Below are 17,814 nucleotides of genomic sequence, written 5' to 3'. Positions count from 1 at the left end.
ACATGAAAATGTTTTCCTTTTCAAAACTTAAGGGGAACTTGCTGAATTACCTGTGGATGCAAAAGGAGCAAATATGCAACAACAATTCCTTGTTACACCAGTTATTATTATTATTATTATTATTATTATTATTATTATTATTATTATTACTATTACTATTATTAATATTAATATTATACTACCACACTTGTGTCATTCAGGTGGAAAGTATTGCAAGACGGTTTTTTGTTTTGTTTTTGCTATTATAATGTTTTCCAGAGAAGCTGTAGCTGCCCCATCCCTGGAATTGTCCAAGGCTGGGTTGGATGGGGCTTGGAGCAACCTGGGATAGTGGAAGATGGAACTGGATGAGCTTTAATATCCCTTCCCAAACCATTCTCTGATTCTATGGATGAGAAAGAAACACAACTGGTGTTCATTAAAAAGCTTGGAGTGTTACCCTCATTCAGCCTCTTCATCCTGGAGAACAGCTAATTCTGAGGTCTTCATCTAATGGTTAAAGGAGAAAGCGATTACGAGACATGATAAAAACAAGGAGTTGTGGGGGAAAAAATGCATTTTCCATCTGCACAGACTGAAGTTTAGGTGCCAATAAAGTAAATGCTGGGGGTGTGTAGATGCTTCCTTTCTATCAACTCAAACAATACAATAAAAGTTGTCAGAGAGTGATCAGCTGGTAAGTCTTAACCCTACACAACAAGCTTTAAGGAGGAAGTCAGTGTGCCACTTTAACATCTCAGTGAAATATTTTTTTATATGTATATAAATATAGAAATAAATTTGCACATTAATGGCCATGGTGACAAATTTCACACAGTGAATGTAGGCCTATTTGATTATTATACAAACAAAACCAATCATGATCTCTGGAAAACATAAATTTCTAGACAATTTACTTAGTTTTTGAATACTTCCTTTCTGTATAAAGGCAAAGAGATTAATTAATGAGCACCAGGTCATCACCCTTCAAATGTCATTAGAAAAAGAGATTGTTAACAATCTTATGTTTATTTCTATAAACAATAGAAGATCTTTTCTAAAATAATTAGAAAATCTAGTCTGATTAGGTGTTTAATCTATAGAAAGAAGGGGTATCAGTCATTACAGGTCGCTGTTGACCTCTTGTGGTCCCATTCTGTGGTTACAGGAAAACTCTAAGGCCAGCCAGGAGTTCGATATCGATGCTCCTTGTGGGTCCCATCCAACTCAGGATATTCTATGATTCTGTAATTCCTTGATAGCCAGAAAATCCCTGGAATTTTCCCTTTAATCTTAAAAAGAAAAAACCCAGTATTATTTCTGCAGCATAAGACTGGAATATTAATCAAAATTTTTAACAGTTGTGTTTCAATTCATTCAATTAAAAAAAAAGAAATAGAAAAGGACTCTCACTGCAGTAGCCAGCTCTTCCTTTTCCAAAATGGAAAAGAACAGAAATTACAAGAAAAAAAAAATCGAAAAGGATACAATACAACACGATGTTCTTCCTCTCTATTAAGTACTCAGCTAACCAAGAAGTAACAATTAGCAGCAGGAGAAAAGGCAATCAGTGATGAGCTGTGTAATTACTGGTCTCATCTGGAGAGCAGTGAATCCAACGGGGATCAGTCCACTGCTTCCAGCAGTTTGACTGGAGTTCTGCTGGCTCAACTTATTTACACGGCAGCCTTACCCTAGCAGGCAGGCAAACACAGGCAATTAATTATTTCCTTATCACCGGTATTAATATTGTGTTTGAATGTGTTAATCTCTTCAAACAAAGCTTGTGAGGGTCAGTGTTTTGTTTTGGAGGGGAAACAGGAGAGGAGGAAGATGAGAAGCAAAATAATGAAGATCCAGATTACTTCCAGCACTGATAGATCAGCATTTAGGCCCCTCCACAGGAAAGAAGCTGTTCTAAGCCATCATTCCCTCTGGAAGCTCTACAAGCTCTTAACTTTCTGTGCTAGTGAAAGATTATCTGATAAAAATTCTATCTCTATATTCAAGTGAAAAAAAACTTGTTTAAAAACTCCTGCTGGCATATTGTCTGCTTTCTCACAAAGAAAAACAAACCCAAACATGTTAATAAACAGTTGAAAGAAAGCAGCATAGTTCTAATTGTTACTAAACAATATAAACACAGCAGAAGCCCGCTCCATCTCAATAACAGCAATTGGAATATTACTGAAAAAGCAAAAGTCTGTTGAGCTACACATATTTAATAAGAAGATTTAAATTTGCACTTTTATGCTAAGCAGGAACAAGGACAACAGTAGGTGATCCTATGGGATTTTTCTTCTCTGCAATTTCATGTTCCTGCTACCTGTAAAGATAAAGCAATCCAAAATATCCCAACATATCCCAACATGAAAACATAAGCATTGCTCTAAAAACAAATTAATATTCTATACAATTGCTAAGTGAAAATAACTAATTAAAAATCAATAGATGCTGTTGTGTCTGGTATCCCTGTTTTATCTCCTGGCAGCCACACAGTGCCTGGTTCAACCACTGTGACATCTCTGCGACTCCAGGCTGCAGAACAGTGCCCAGCTGGTTTTCCCTGGCTTCGAGGGTGAATGGGCAAACAAGAACCCTCTCCTAAGGAAATGAACATAATCCTAAACTGATTTAAAGAAACGGAACTCTGGTAATTCACAGAAATGCCACGAGGTGGCAAGTTAGGACTGCATTAAGCGCATTGTACTCTCACAACTGCAGCGAGGGAAAAATCAAACTGCAATTGCTGGGATGGGAAAGGTGCCTTGATTAGAACCATTTATGCAATCTAATGTTCCTATCAAAAACAAAAGGAGTTTTGAATAACAACAATAATTTTGGAATTATTTCCTTCCTCTGTCTTTAAACTTAACAGGATTCTCTCACACACTTTTCTGTGGGAAGGGTTGTCAAGCACTGGAACAGGCTTGGAGGTAGGTGGTGAAGTCTCCATCCCTGGAATTGTCCAAAAAACACATGGATATGGCAGCTGAGGACATGGCTTAGTGGTGAGCATGGTGACAGTGCTGTTGGTTGGTGATCCTCGAGGTCTTTTCCATCCTTAATGATTCTATAATTCTATTTTCCACAGTCGTTTCCGTTTTGTTTTAAATAATAGCAAAAATAAAGAACCTCATATCACAGTTTTTAACTATGTAATTACAAAATATATATATATATATGACTGTTCACTTTCAGTGGAATGGACCCAAAACTACGTGATTCAACTGCAAGTAAATGTTTTTTCTTTCTTGAGGACCAAGCCATGGTAGCTATGGGAATACGTGCCAGGAAATGTTTAGCATCTGCACACACACGTTTGTATCTGAGGGCATGGAGGATCTCCACCCTATACCAGAATTGTTCAAGTGCCAAAAATCCCATGGCTTTCTGAAAAATCCCCCTTTCTGACAAGGGGAATCTTTGTGCCTTTAATTGATGGAGGGAACCACAGGAGCATTCCCAGCTCGTTAGTGGTACGCCACCACCAATATGGTTTATTGTTAAATGTGAATACGTCTTATTAACAGCATGAATTTACTTGAAAATTGTCTTCTTGAGAAAACAGAAGGGAACAAAACTGTTCTTCCAGTTCTGTCATGGAGGTTCTTCACCTGTTTTTTCTCCTGTTTTCCAGACAAGCGATGCTCTGAAGCACCTGGAGCAGGTGACCTTTGGGCCTAAGGAGTGACCGATGTCTCCCCCCCATTCCAAGTCTCCCCCAGCCCTGTCTCCCCCCAATCCCAGTTTCCCTAGTCCCAGTTTCCCCCCAGTCCCAGTTTCCCCCCAGTCCCAGTTTCCCCCCAATCCCAGTTTCCCCAGTCCCAGTTTCCCCAGTCCCAGTTTCCCCAGTCCCAGTTTCCTCAGTCCCACTTTCGCCGCTCCCGGGCTCTCCCCGCCTCAGGTCCCTCAGTCCCGGCCCGGCAGCGCCCCCTGGCGGCCCGCGCCCCACAGCCCCGCTCCCCACAGCCCCGCCCCGCTCCCGCCTGCCCCCGCCCCCAGACTCCGCCCCCGCCGCCGATTGGCGGGAGCTGCCGGGACGGGCAGAGGCCACGCCCCGCGGTTATTGAGGGGCCGGTGGGGGCTGTGCCAAGATGGCGGCTGGCCGGGGGCCGGGGACCGGGACCCGCGACCGGAGCGGTAGTGCTGAGAGTCCCCGCGCACCTCGCCCTCTCCTTCTCATCCCTGGAGGAGGCGGGCAGCTCCGGCATCCGCCGCCTCACCGGGACGCAGCTGTGCGACGACCCCAGCAGCGACACGGCGGCAGCGGGTGAGGGGGCTCCGGCTGTGGCGGCCGCTGGGGACGGGCGGTGCGGGGGCCGTGAGGGGAGGCAGGGGAGGGCTGCGGGGGTGACACGGGTGAGCAGCGGGGGCCCCGCTGTGTGAGGGCGGTGGGGACAGCGGGGAGGCTCCGCGGTGGGCAGCTCTCCCTGCAGGCTGCGGGCCGGGCTCTGGAGGACCTGGGGCTCCCATTCTCCCTGTGTAAGGCTGGGGACTGCAGGTTGTGCCCGGAGCAGGGTGTGCAGCGTGAGGGGAGCTCCCGAGTTGGCGCTCGTGGGAATCAGCTCCGAGCTGTGGTCGGGTTGTACTTTTAGGATTTGGAATCCCAGTGAGGTTGTGCTGCCTGGGATATCCCGGTCCGTCCATCTCAGCTCAGCAGGAACACGTTCCAAATGCGGATGTGAGGGATGTGGGAGCGTGGCAGATTGTAAAAGTAAACCTTGGACAGCTGCACAAGCGGGGCAGAGTAAAGCCACCCCATACAGATCACTGTGCTAGTGGGAAAGCCCAAAGGAGAAAATTTCTTGATAACGTGCACATAAAGAGCTCTTCACATAACACCAAATGAAATTCTGGCCAAAGAATTGTTCCTGAGTGCTAATTATTTAAGTAATTTTTTTTTTCCAATTGTATTTTCTAACAGATGGATGCCAGTGGAGAAGGGAAACTGCTGGGGATGAGAAGATCACTGTTGAAGCAGGGCACACTGCAAACATGATGTGCTCTTTCATGCTTGAAGCTGGATAAATCTCCCTGTCTCAGCAGGTGGAAAGTGAAACCCAGGCCTGGAGTAATTCTGGTGGTTTCTGTGGTTAATCCCCAGGCGCTGCTTCTCACTCCTCAGAGACTCATGGCACTTCTGGGCTTTGCTCTCTTTGTTTTGGTGATCTCAGTAGCACATTTTACACTGAAGTGTGGTCCAACAGCCCTGGGGCAGCTCAAAATCCTTCTTCATGTCCATTGCTGGCATTTCTTGTCTGGACAGTTTGGTTTTACTTGATGCCTTGTGTTCAAATGCCGTTCCTTACTCCTGCTCTTGCTGAGGACACAGTGGGTTGGGGCTGGGCCCTGCCTGGAGCAGAGAAGGATGGGATTGCAAGGTGCTTCCTTTCAAACTGGGAAAACACAAGGAGCCTGATGAGACAGGCAGAGACTGTGCCCAGTGCCTGGCAGTCTGCCTTTGTCACAGCTCCAGGGGCACAGTCTGCTCCTGCAGCCCCTCCCTCTCTGCCTATCCCCTGCCCCTGGGATCTGTATTTCCTGAAAATAAATGGAATTTCACCCTTCAAGAGTTTGCTTCAAAGTGACAGAGGAAAAGCTTAATAAAAATGCCAAAGTCGCATTTTCCTTCTCTCCTAAAATAATATGACAGATCCAATATCTGCATCATTAATTTTGAGTGTGAGCTTGTTTCCTTTTTAGGGGCTTTCTGATTTACCTGGGGCTCTTTTTCTCATGCTACAGAAGCACATGGCTGCAGCCACTCCTGAAAGTCTGTGGGCAGGAGCTCTCTAGGACTAGTAGTTATTTATTGTCTTGGCTAAAGATGCCCTCACACTGCAAAAATAGCTGTGTGAATGTTCCTCTCCTGGCAAACACTGTATTTTGACAAAAGCCTCTGTGTTTCGCAGAAAAATCACTTTGCAAAGGACATTTATCATTCTCTTTTGAGCTGGAGCAATCCTCAGGCTGAGCAGGGACAAGCAGGGTTTCTCCCAACAACCCCACTGTCCTCACCTGCCATTGGCAGTCCAAGATAAAGCTGCAAAGACATTGCTGCAAAATGTCACTAAAATCTTCCAGGAAGTGATTTAGCAGCAATTAAAAAAAAGGAGAAAAAAAAAAGAAGTTAATTTTGATGGTGATGGCATTTCACGCAGCAGATCACTTTGGTTTGTAGGTAAAAGCTTGTGAAACAGAGTGTGTGATCACTTGGTGTTACGAAAAAACCTCAAAAATAGCATGTTTGGCAAAAGTGGGAAATTAGCTGCAATAACTGAGCTATCAAAGACAGTTACTGATGGGGTAATTTGGGTTATTTAAGTCTGTTCCATGAAAATGAGGATTAGGAAGAGGCATAATTAAAATATGCAAAGCCGAAGGGGAATAGAGAATAGATATTAAGTCACTTTAAATTAGTAATTCATGAAAGGGTGGAAGGGAGAGAAATGGATGAAATTATGCTGTGAAAGGGCCCTGATACTCCATTGTTGCAGAGAGAAAAGCTATTCAGAGCCTGAGCAGATCTTCTGTGCACACAGAAATTGGAGAGGAGAAGGATTGAAGAGCTGGATGTCCACTGAGGGAGCTGATCCTGCAGGGTTCCCTCCCATCTGAGGGAATATGTTTTTGCAGGGGCACCAGGAGTTTTCCAAGCTCTGTTTTCTGTATGTTGATAGCAGAGCTACAGGAGCTCGACCAGGAGAATCCTTAGCAACTCTGTTAGGATTGTGAGAGGCAGAGTCTTTCCCCCACAGTGTTCCCTGGTGTGCTGGAAATTAATTTCATCAGGGTGGGCTTTACCCTTTAGTCAGACAGCAGAGATCATTTCAGCATGATGTTTTTGTTACTGAGCATCAAAAGTCCAGTGCAAAGCTCCTGAAGGCACTGTTTTGTCAGCCAATAGAGAAGAATTTCGTTATGGAATCAAAGAATCACCAGAAAAATGAGTTAAGGCCTAAATCATCACTCCATGGAAGCACAGAGTTGATTTCCAGGTGAATTTCATGCAGAAATAAGAGCTTTGCATCAGGAGGAAGGTTGATATCTTACTACAGTAAAGGGAAGTCAGGCTCCAGACTGAGCAAAATTGAACATCCAGCTGGTGAAGGATCAGCCTGGAACCATTCCAGAATGGGAATGTAGAGCTGCTGCCACTGTGACATCAGGGGCTGTTGAGGTGTCGCTGGGAGATTGGCAAATCCCTGCAGTGCCAACAGGACACCACCGTTCCTGCAGTCCAGAACTCCTCAATGCCCCCCTTCTGCTGGCATTCCAGGAGGATCCTTCTCCTCCAGGAGTTCTCAGAGGGCTGTCTGAAAACCAGCAAGGGCTTTATCTGACTGTTGTGTTAGAACTTGTCTGCAAGTTCTAGCACAAATCTGCAAAAATGATCCGGCAAATCTGTGTTGCAGCGTGTGATTTTCTGTCTGCAACATCTGCAATGTATTTTCATCCAGATAAACCCTGGCTGGTGACAGCTCATCTGGGGAGTAAGTAGCGTTTTCCCTAGGTGCAGGATATCTGGCTTTGGGGTCACTGTGTTCTTTATGCTCCCCCTTAGGAACTGAGCTGATTTTGGAACAAAAACGCCAGTAAGATGCCATTAGTCTGGTACAGCTCCTGTCAACAGCTTCTGTTAAACGGGGTGTCTCGATGTGGAGAGCATTTGGAACGTGGGGAACCCTGTGGGGGTTCCATTCCCTACACAGAACAGTCTGGGGAGTCTGTAATTCCCTCACTTTACTGCTTCAGCCAACTTCAAAAAATGCACTGGAAGAGCTTTTCAGAAGTGCTTCTAAGAAGAGTGCAATTATCTTCAGAACTGAGGGAAAACATCTTTTTTCCCCATGATTAAAGGATTTGTCTGACAACCTGTGCTAAAACAGTGATGACCTTCATAAGGAAATGTTACCTCCCAACAGTGTGTGCTCCTGAACCCAGGAGATGTTCCTGTGCAGTGTCAGAATAGAATTCACATGGCTGAGGGAGATTTTGGTAAAGCTTTTCTAGAAAACATTTTCAGCAAGCTAAAGAGAACCAACATACACAACTTATTAATAGGAAAAAAAATAGCAAAGCTGCTTTAGCTCTTGAGCAGAGCAGAATCCTTTCTTGACTGAGTTCTTATTTATTTACTGGGAAAACACAAAGCACAAAAAATAGGCAGAAAAATGTAGAAAAAATAGTTGGTATTTTGTCCTGTTCTGTTGCTTGCTGTGGAAAAGAGCTGTTCCTGGAGGGATGAAGTGAAAGAAAAATGCTCTCTTATTTGGGCTGACTTGTTCCATGGGGGAATTCCCCACAAGAGGCAGTTTTCTAACAGCATCTGATTCATCTTCTCTTGCCCACTGCAGATCAGATCACCCAATTATCCAGAGGTAATCAAGGACACAGGACAGCCCATCCCTTGGTGAGTGGGAAAGGATCCTTTGACATTCCTAGAGTGTGAGAACTGTGGAGCAAGCTGTGAGTGAACTTTGCCTGCTCCAACAGCGTGCCAGCCTGAAAAAATGTACATGTCTGGTTTTGCAGCAGCAGCAAAGGCATCCCTGGCTGTTTCCTCAATTTCTGTTCAAAGCCTTTAAATGATGAAAGTCTGGTTTTGCAGGGAAAGATTGTGGGTTCAGCCATGGTGGAATATCGAATTCACAGCAATTTTCAATATTGTATAACTGCCCCATTTTAATTTAATTTTAACAACTTAGAATTACCTTTCTATCAAGTTTCATGATTTATCTTTAATACAGCTGTATATATAGCTGAACATAAATAAGGTTATAGTTGATAATGTAACTCACTGGAGCCATTGAAAGGAAGTTTCAAATAACAATCCATACTAATAAATGTTGGGTTGCAGTAACAATCCTAGAGAGAGGAATCCATATTAATATTGGCCAAATTTATTAGGGTTAATATTAAACATTTTAAATAGAACACCAGTGAGGTGTGAAGGTGTGGAACGGTGCCTTTGATTTGCTTCAGTTCCCTAACTGGCCTTTGTGTCAGCTTTAAAGCAGTAGGGAAACATAGCAAATTTGTGGAATTTGATGTAATGCTCTGCCCCTGAAACAGCAGCTGGGGTTGTTTCAACCCCCCATAATTTATAGATATTTAAATTGTACTGTGACACGTGTAACAGAGAACTGAGGCTGTAGGACCACGTGTGTGTCCAGATCAGTTTCTGGCGTTGAAGCAGGTGAAAGTTGCGTGTAACTATGGAGACTCTCACTCATGTTACTGACTGTCCCCAGGCCCCACCACTGCCACCAGAACCTCAGCTGGCTTCTTCCCTTCTTGGAGAGAAGGATAATGAGAAGGAGGTGGATAAGAAACCTGCACCTGTTCCTACAGCAGAATCAGTAAGTGCCAGCTTTGGTTACCATTGGTGCAATTCAGAGCTGCAAGTTTCTGGTCAGACAGCAGCTGCCATTCAGGAGGTGCTGAGGGCTGGAGTCCTGCCATGACATTGTGCTTCACCCCAGCCACTGGCACCTGGAAAATTGGTTTTGAACTTCCCTTTTAGTCATCGGTTTCCCTTGTAGGATACTGGACAAACTGTCTCCTGGATGTACCTGCCCCTCTGTACTGATTATTTGAGAAAATCCATGAAAATTGAACATGAAACTGGCCATGAGCTTGTGCAAAACCAGCCTTTTGTTTTTGTTCATTCAGTTTGTGATGTGGACAGCAAAAAACAGTTTAAGAGGACTGGATGTGGCCAACAGCATCTTCCTGAGGTTTTGCATTTGGAATACGAGCTCAGGGGATCCCTGCAAGCTCCCTTCCTGGCATAAACTAATTTCTCATCACAGATCTACATGAGTTCTCTGCTGGGAGCTGAAGGTGCAGAAGAAGACGCATTTCTCCTGCCTGGCACCCTCAGCAGCAGCATGAGCACAATGCAAGACCCCAGAGTCCGGCCACAGAAGAAATCCGAGCTGACAGAGGAACTGCTGGAGCAACTGAGTATGTGTGGAGTGCCTCTTGTCTGGTGTGTGGTGTGTGTGTCCCAACTTTAGCTCCACCAAAGGGACAGAGGAAGCAGGAATTCTCTCTGGGAATTCCTAAGGACAGCTCAGACTGGGTTCTGTTTCTCTACGCCTCCATCTGTGCTGAAGGCAAAAGCAGAGATGGTTTCTGATTCTGCAGAAGGTGCTTTGACCTGGTGAATGAACTGCTGAACTCCTGAGTGCTGATGGCCAAATCAAGCAGGATATTTGGGTTCCTACATTCTCTTTAGTCCCCTGACAAATCATCAGAGCAAAAATACTTCACAGAAATTTGTTAGAGTGAAGACAAGCAGTGTCTTCAAATGGCACAGGCAAGGTTATCATTAGAATTTAGTCTGGTAATCCATGATGAGGGTCCTGGATCCTAAAACCCCATCATTATTGATTATAACATGAGATGCTGTTCTTTAAAATCATAAAGACAATCTCTTGGCAAACTGCTGAAAGTTGGGAAGATCCTCTCCTCTCCTGGAAACACTTTGCACTGTTTTTTAAAAATTAAACCCAGAACCCAAGGTGCATTTAATTTTCAGAAATATTAAACTTTTTGTTGAATCACAGAAGTGTTTATTCCCAGGAAAATAAAGGCTGTGTTGTTCCAGCTCTCATAAATATTTGTAGAAAACGAACTCTTGGTACCTGGTCTTTTCCAATTTCTGTGTCCTGTGGATTTCTCCAAGTGCTTTTTTCCCATCAAGGTAACTCTTCAAAGCGCTGTAGAATATCAGGAAATCAGTGGAACCATCTGTGCTTTGGAGCTACCTCTGCCTCTGTTGTTGCTCACAAAGGGCTCACAGCCAGACAGTGGGGCTGCATTTCTGATCTGCTGGAAGGTGGTGTCTGTTTGAAGTGAACATCCTGCATTTCGTTTCTTTCAGGGGGCATTGTGAACGAGGGGGACCCCGTGACGAAATACACTGGATTTGTTAAAATTGGCCGAGGGTAAGTCCAATCCCAGTTACTCCTATAAAGCCATGAGCCAGGCATTTTGCTGCTGTAATATCAAGTGTGAAGCCAGGCAAGCTCCAAACGTGATGTGGGTTTGGATCCTTCCAGCTCAGTACAGATCAGAATTAATAATTTTGGTCAGAAGGTGTTGTCAAAGAAAACTCAATGCTGGCAGTGTTTTGCCTGCAACAAGGAGCAGGACCTGAAAGAACTCCCATCCCTCAAACCTTTTTGCCTAAAAGGCCACCTTACCACCCCACAGCTGTCAGATAAAAGTTCTCAATAACATTTATTTCAAATATTTTGCTCAAAAAATATTTGGTACTCTGGATTATACACCTGCAGGACCTGAAAGATCTCCCATCCCTCAAACCTTTTTGCTTAGAAGGCCACCTTACCACCCCCCAGCTGTCAGACAGAAGTTCTCAAGAGCATTCATTTCAAATATTTTGCTTAAAAAATATTCAGTAAGCCAGAGTATAACCACATGGTTTAGCAACTGAAACCAGAGGTGAAATAATAAACTCTTACACTGTCACACAAAACCCCATCCCTGGAAAAAAAATACACACACGGACACTAAAAGAAGGGAAAACCCAACACAACAAGGCAAAATGGAAAAAAATGTAAATATTTTCCAGTTTTTGTAGGCACACCCTCCCGCTGCTCTTAGGTTTTGAAGATCTGTGCTCCAGCTCTTTTTCTTCAAGTTGGGCCTCAATTTTCTCTTGAACGCCCTGCATGACAGAGAGTTGCTGTGCTGCTGTTTGAAGAATAGATGAACCAAGGGGTTTTAAAACACTTCATGCAGCAGAGTTCTCCTGTCTGGGCTGGCTTTCACTCCCAGCACCTAAACTGCTTCTCCTTTCTTCACTGCTCTTTTGTTTCCAGGGGTTTTGGGACTGTTTACAAAGCCATCAACCCAGCCACAGGAGATGTGGTGAGTGCCAACACCCCCAGCACCTTGTGCAGCTCTTCAGGGCTTTCCCCTCTGCTTTGGTACCCAGCAGAGCTTTCCTGCACAGGCTGTTGCTCAAGCACAGGGCAGTGCCAGCCTGCAAAACACATTTTGGACAGACTTTGTACCAGAAACAGACTCAGTACCTGAAAAAAATGCAAGAGGGGCAGTGGTATATTTCAGAGAAGGACATAATTAAGAATTAAAATACCAAAGAATGGGTTATTTCTTTAGAAACCCAGAAAATAATTGCAAATCTGAACTGTGGTAAAGAGTGCTTATTTGAATAGCAAAATCGAAGTTCAAGAACTGAGAAACATTGTGGGATTGTAATTTTTTTGTGTGTGTGTAACTGCTATGATCTTCTAGGGTGGGATTTTATCCATAATGTATGCATGTGTTTGCTTTGTTATGCAACCAAGACCAACAGCAGTTGCTGAAATAATGGCCAAACCTTATAGAATTGCTAAAGGATTCCCAGCTATTTCGATCTATTTTCACACTCACAAAATCCTGCTTGCAAAACCTGTGTGAATAATAACAGAGATAATAAAGTGATGATAAACTGAGGCCATTGGGGAAGAATGTGGGTGCAGGGTGTTGTCAGAGAACTGTGGGTGATAGTTTAGGGAAATTTTTCCAGAGTTTAGAAGGCAAAATGTCTGTGACAAGTGTCCTGTAAGTGGCACCCAAGCAAGTGCAGAAATCGGCTGTCATCATGTCACTTCCTGAGCTCTGATGTCTGATCACAGCCCAGCCCCATCATTCCAAAAACACTCTCTCCATTGTCACTGTGTTTTCCTGCAGCAAAACTTCTTGAGTCTGTGGTCTCCAATTTCATTTCAGGTGGCCCTAAAGAAGATGCCTCTCCGCAAACGGAACAGAAAGGAACTCGTTGTCAATGAGATCCAGATCATGAAGGAAAACCGGCACCCCAATATTGTCAATTATATAGACAGGTGAGTGGTTGTGGTGTTAGCATGGGAATGTTCATTCACACACTGCAAGCCAAAGGCTAAAAAAATCCCTTTGGATACTGCCAGAACATGGAGCTCTTTCTTATTTCTCTATTCATCTCTAGTGGATGGGAGGAGATGGCCATTAATACCTTCTGGTGTATGTAGTTGGAAACCCCTTTTCAAAAACCTGGATGTGCCATGTTTTACTAAAACAACAGCCTGTCAGTTCATTACCTCTATGTTGTTTTGGGGTTTGGTTTTGTCAAGTTGATCATATTTTCTATGCCTTAACCATAAGTGCTGATAAACCATCATAGGAATTATCTTCCTTGGGCTGTTCCCATCATTTTCCATTGCTGTGGAAGCCAGGAAGACTAAATTTTCATTTGCAGAACCACATAATTTGCCAGTTTTAAATAGTTTTTCTTGTTTCTGACTGTACTTTATGTGATTTTCCAAATGGTTGGCCAACATCTGTCCTCAGTGGTGCAGAGCCTCCTCCCATGGATAACTCTGGAATTATGTTGCCTTGTTCCTGGAGTGACTGGTGGAACTAATAAATTAAGATAATGACTCAGTTGATGGCAAGTGTCCTGGTTCCAGATTGATCTCTGCTGTTACTAAATTGCTTTTTTCTCATTTGCCATCTAAGGCATCTCCTTTTTAATGGATTTGCCTTTCTCATTTAGTCTGCACAGATTCCAAATACTCTTTAGCCTACAAAGAATGTCTCTCCATTTCATTCTGCTTCCATTTACAAGTGACCTGGAAACAAAACTCCCCTGCAGTCTTTTCCATAAGGTAATTTAGCTGTGCACACTCATCTCCATGCCTTTGTTTTCGTCTCTCAGCTACCTGGTGGATGAAGACCTGTGGCTTGTGATGGAATATGTGGATGGAGGCACTTTAACCAGCGTTCTTGTCCGAGTCTTTATGGAGGAAAGAGTTATAGCTGCTATCAGCAGGGAGGTGAGGAGCCCTGCTTGTGAGTCCAATGGCTTGGACAGGGTGGGACAGGAGTGACTTTGTGTTCAGAGCTTTGTTTCAGTGCTGTTGTTATGAAATGTAAAATAAAAGGGCATCTAAGTGAGCCTCCTGCCAGTACAACTGCATTTCTTATACTCTGTTATTATACTCTTACACTTTTGTCGTACTCTCTTTTTAAATTTAACATTCTAGGCTTTGCCTTTAAACTGGAGCATGTCTGCACTGCTGTAAAACCAAACATGCTGGTGGCAGGGTTTTAAACTAACAGCAAATTAAAATAGAGCCTCATTTCTCACAGCCCTCAGCTTAAAAGGAGATCATTGCACCCCAAATGGTGTTTGCTTCTGAAAAGTGACTAATGTGCTACTTCCAAGTCTGCTGTTGAGGCCAAGATAAAACCTTTGTCATGCAGCCTCCCACATAAATGTGATCCACTTCATAATGGAGGGAGAAGTGTTTTCCTTTTTGACAAACCCTCCTTTGTCACCTGGATGGAGAGAGCACAGCCACTGCAGCCATTCTGGCTGGGTTTGGGATGGACAGTCTGTATCAACAATTGGTGTTTCACCTAGAAATTCAATCTTTTAGAGCCATTTCCTTTTCTTGTGTGATGAAATGAAGTTAATTAATTTTTACTGTCATGGGCTTTTTGTCTCAGTGCCTCAAAGCCCTGGCTTTCCTTCATTCAAAGAATGTGATCCACAGAGATGTCAAAAGCGATAATATTCTTCTCGGGATGGACGGATCTGTGAAACTGAGTAGGTATTCTTGGCCAGGCACAGAATCCTCATGTTCTCAGATACAGAGAGGGGAAATTTTGTGCTTGGTTGCATGGTTCAGGCTGGTTTTGACAGTGTTTTTCTTTTCCTCCTCAGCTGATTTTGGCCTGTGTGCTCAGCTGACCCCGGAGCGGAGCACACGGTGCACAGTGCTTGGCTCTCCTTACTGGGTAGCACCAGAAATCCTGAAAAGAAAGGAGTATGACACCCAAGTGGACATCTGGGCCCTTGGGATTGTGGCCATTGAAATGCTGGAGGGAGAACCTCCATACTTTAAAGAAAGCCCTGCCCAGGTAAGGTGCAAACACTGTCAGATATCACTGTCTTGCCAATCTGGGCCATGTTTTGTCTCCCATGAACCAAATCCCACTCAAATCAGCCTGAAATATTTCCACCAAGGCCCACTTCCAGAAGTGTCCCTGCAGAACATCTCATCAGAGAAGTGATGTGTACCAATGCAAAAATGTGCCTTTTTGGCCTCCAGCACTGCTTGAATTCCTCCTGCTGTGTTTGATCTCTCTCTGAGCTGCAGCTGTGAATGACAGCAGCAAGTTTCTTCAACTGGGAAATTATTATGAAAAGCACTACAAATGTATCTGCAGGCCCAGAAGTCTCTTCAGATTCTGACCAGTGCCTTTCAGGGAGGGTCACTGGTTCTAGTGATACCATAATTATGTACTACCCAAAACATTTCTAAAAAGCATGTTTTAGCAAAGCTACTTGTAGTAAAAGTATTTTAAAGTTTTTAGTTTTAGATTCTAATTCCTTAAAATGAAATGATGAGTTCTTAGACCAAATGAGCAAGGAATAGTGGAGGAATGTATGCCAGGATAAAATCTCATGACTAATAGCGGAAACTACATTAAATACTGCACAGTTAATTCCTGAAGACAACAATTCTGAACATTTCAGTCTTCCACTCTTTTTGATAAAGTTCCCTGACTTTACTTGGAAGACCACTTTTGGATTACCTTTACCTTGTATAAGGCAGCAAATACAGATGAAGAGAATTATTTCCAGATCCCAGAATATTCTGAGTTGGGAGGGATCACTAAATCCAGCTCCTGAGTGAATGGCCCATGTGGGCTCTGAGGTTATCAGCACCATGCTCTGACCAGCTGAGCTGCACTCAGGGTCACTATCATCCCTGCTCTGGAGGTTGACAATTCCCTGCTTCCTTACCCTCAAGTGTTGATCCCAGCCCCTGGAGAAGCGTCTATCAGAAAGCCAGGAGGGGCCTGCAGTGGAGCTGTCACCCCAGGGGTGGTCAGTGGCTGTCCTGTGCTTCCTCTGTCCCCAGGCTCAGCGCCTGATCGCCCAGAACAGGTACCCCCCTCTGAGGATGCCCAGCAAGATGTCCATTCTGTTCCATGCCTTCCTGCACTCCTGCCTGGACATCGACCCCAGCATCCGCTGGACAGCCAGGGAGCTCTTGGAGGTAAAGGGCCAGTGGCTGCAGGGGAAATTCTCCTCTCCAGGTGCCCTCCTCTCCTGTTAATCCTCTGTCTGGGTGCTTTTCAAAGTAGAATCATAGAAGAATTTAACTTGGAAGAGGCCTTTAAAGTCCATCTGGTCCAACCTCCCTGCCATGATGGGGACATCTTCAGCTTGATCAGGTTGCTCAGAGCTCTGTCCAACCTGACTTTGGATGTTTTCAGGGATGGGGCATCCAGCACCCCTCTGGGCAGCCTGTGCCAGTGTTTCACCACCCCTAGCATAAACAATTTCTTCCTTAGACCTAACTGGAATCTCCTCTTTTCATTTAAAACCATTACCCTTTGTCCCTTTGCAACAGGCCCTACTAAAAACGGATCCCCTTGAAGTTTTGAAAGGCTGCAATAAGGTCTCCCTGGGGCCTTCTCTTCTTCAGGCAGAACAATCCCAGTTCTCTTGGCCTTTCCTCAGAGGAAAGGTGTTCCATCCACCCTCTGATCATTTCCATGTTGTATTTTGGGAATGCATTCAGTTTTAGCTGGTGGCAAGAGAACTGTAGTAGAATGGTGCCAGGCAGAGGCCCAACATGGTTGGTGGAAGAGGAACCCAGTCCCAGCAGTCAGAGATCTGGCTGTTCTTGTCTTGGTGCTGAAAACCTGCACCTCAGTGTTCTTCAGAACAGCACAGGCCTAAACCCTAAAGGGATCAACATTTCTTGGAGGAGCTGGAGTTCCCTGTAGAACACCTTGCACTGACAACTAAAGCAGCCCCTACCTTTAGAAAAAAAGAACATAAGTGAGTCCTCTGAGTTTCCTGAAATGAAAAAAGCTCTGAGTGCTGGCAGGGCCAAAATCCCAGCAGGCTGAAGACACCTTGATTAATTGACTAATGGGATTACTGGACCATGTTGCCTCTGACAGCAAGGTCCTGAATATTAAGACTCAGGTGGAGATGGTCCCCTCAGTCCTATTTATGTGTATTTCTGGTAACCAGAGGAACCCTGCTTCCTCTTGAGAGAAACTGAGTTTGGAAAGTAACAGTTCCTTTCTTTCTTTTTTTCCCCTTTGGGCAGCATCCATTTTTACAAACAGCTGTGAGTCTCTCCATCCTGCCTGAATTGATCCGTATAGCCAGGAAAATCTGTCAGGCCATAGAAGCACTTCATGCCACCAAAGCCAGCTCAGAGAAAAAACAGGAATAAAATTTTCACTCCATTGGGAGATTTGCTCCCTTCTCACCCGATGGTTACATTCACTTCTGATTTGCTGGTTGTTTCTTAAAGATGGAAAGTCCCAATTATGGAGGTTTTGGTATGGTTTGGAAATGGGGAAGGGTCTCCTTCATTCATCAACTCCAGACCACTCTGCCTCTGGAATGCCCATGGGCTGGGTTTTACCCAGTTATGGCACTTCTGGACGAGGAAGAAAATGCAATTGCATTTCCAAATGGGTGAAGAATGGGGCAGCCAAAACATCCTGTTGGATACACACAGTCAGCTGGGACTGTGGAGTGTTTGGAGAATTCCCTGTCCTCCCTCCACCTGGAAGGACACCTTGACACAAAAAATATATAATATACACATATAATATATATAATATACATATATATTTATATATATGTATATATATGTGTATGTATATATATGTATATGCATATGTATATAATAAATATATATTACATAATATATATATAAATACATATTATAAAATTTCTATTATATATATAATATACAGAGGTTAGAGAAAGATATGTAT

The 17,814-nt window shown here is 44.0% G+C and overlaps 1 protein-coding gene across 1 annotated transcript; it reads left to right on the top strand.

Annotated features, from left to right (window-relative positions):
* The first annotated feature begins 7,506 nt into the window (after positions 1 to 7,506).
* On the top strand, positions 7,507 to 17,612 carry LOC131583579 (serine/threonine-protein kinase PAK 3-like). The gene is made up of 11 exons (XM_058847856.1): positions 7,507 to 8,395; positions 9,237 to 9,344; positions 9,798 to 9,951; positions 10,874 to 10,937; positions 11,835 to 11,883; positions 12,748 to 12,860; positions 13,712 to 13,829; positions 14,506 to 14,605; positions 14,723 to 14,919; positions 15,927 to 16,064; positions 17,133 to 17,612. Exons 3-11 carry the CDS (start codon positions 9,804 to 9,806, stop codon positions 17,259 to 17,261), a joined length of 1,056 nt encoding a protein of 351 aa, XP_058703839.1. The 5' UTR covers positions 7,507 to 8,395; positions 9,237 to 9,344; positions 9,798 to 9,803; the 3' UTR covers positions 17,262 to 17,612.
* The last annotated feature ends 202 nt before the right edge of the window (positions 17,613 to 17,814 follow it).

This window comes from Poecile atricapillus, chromosome 12 (genome assembly GCF_030490865.1).
Source record: "Poecile atricapillus isolate bPoeAtr1 chromosome 12, bPoeAtr1.hap1, whole genome shotgun sequence".
Lineage (NCBI taxonomy): Eukaryota > Metazoa > Chordata > Aves > Passeriformes > Paridae > Poecile > Poecile atricapillus.
Note: the sequence above shows the minus strand (reverse complement) of the source record. Positions and strands in the feature narration are given on the sequence as shown.

Excerpts from the sequence above, each read along its gene's own strand:
- LOC131583579 (XM_058847856.1), top strand. The coding sequence starts at position 9,804 with ATGAGTTCTCTGCTGGGAGCTGAAGGTGCAGAAGAAGACGCATTTCTC. Across the intron at positions 12,861-13,711 it reads ATTGTCAATTATATAGACAG|CTACCTGGTGGATGAAGACC; the intron begins GTGAGTGGTTGT and ends TTCGTCTCTCAG. Across the intron at positions 14,606-14,722 it reads GGACGGATCTGTGAAACTGA|CTGATTTTGGCCTGTGTGCT; the intron begins GTAGGTATTCTT and ends TTTCCTCCTCAG.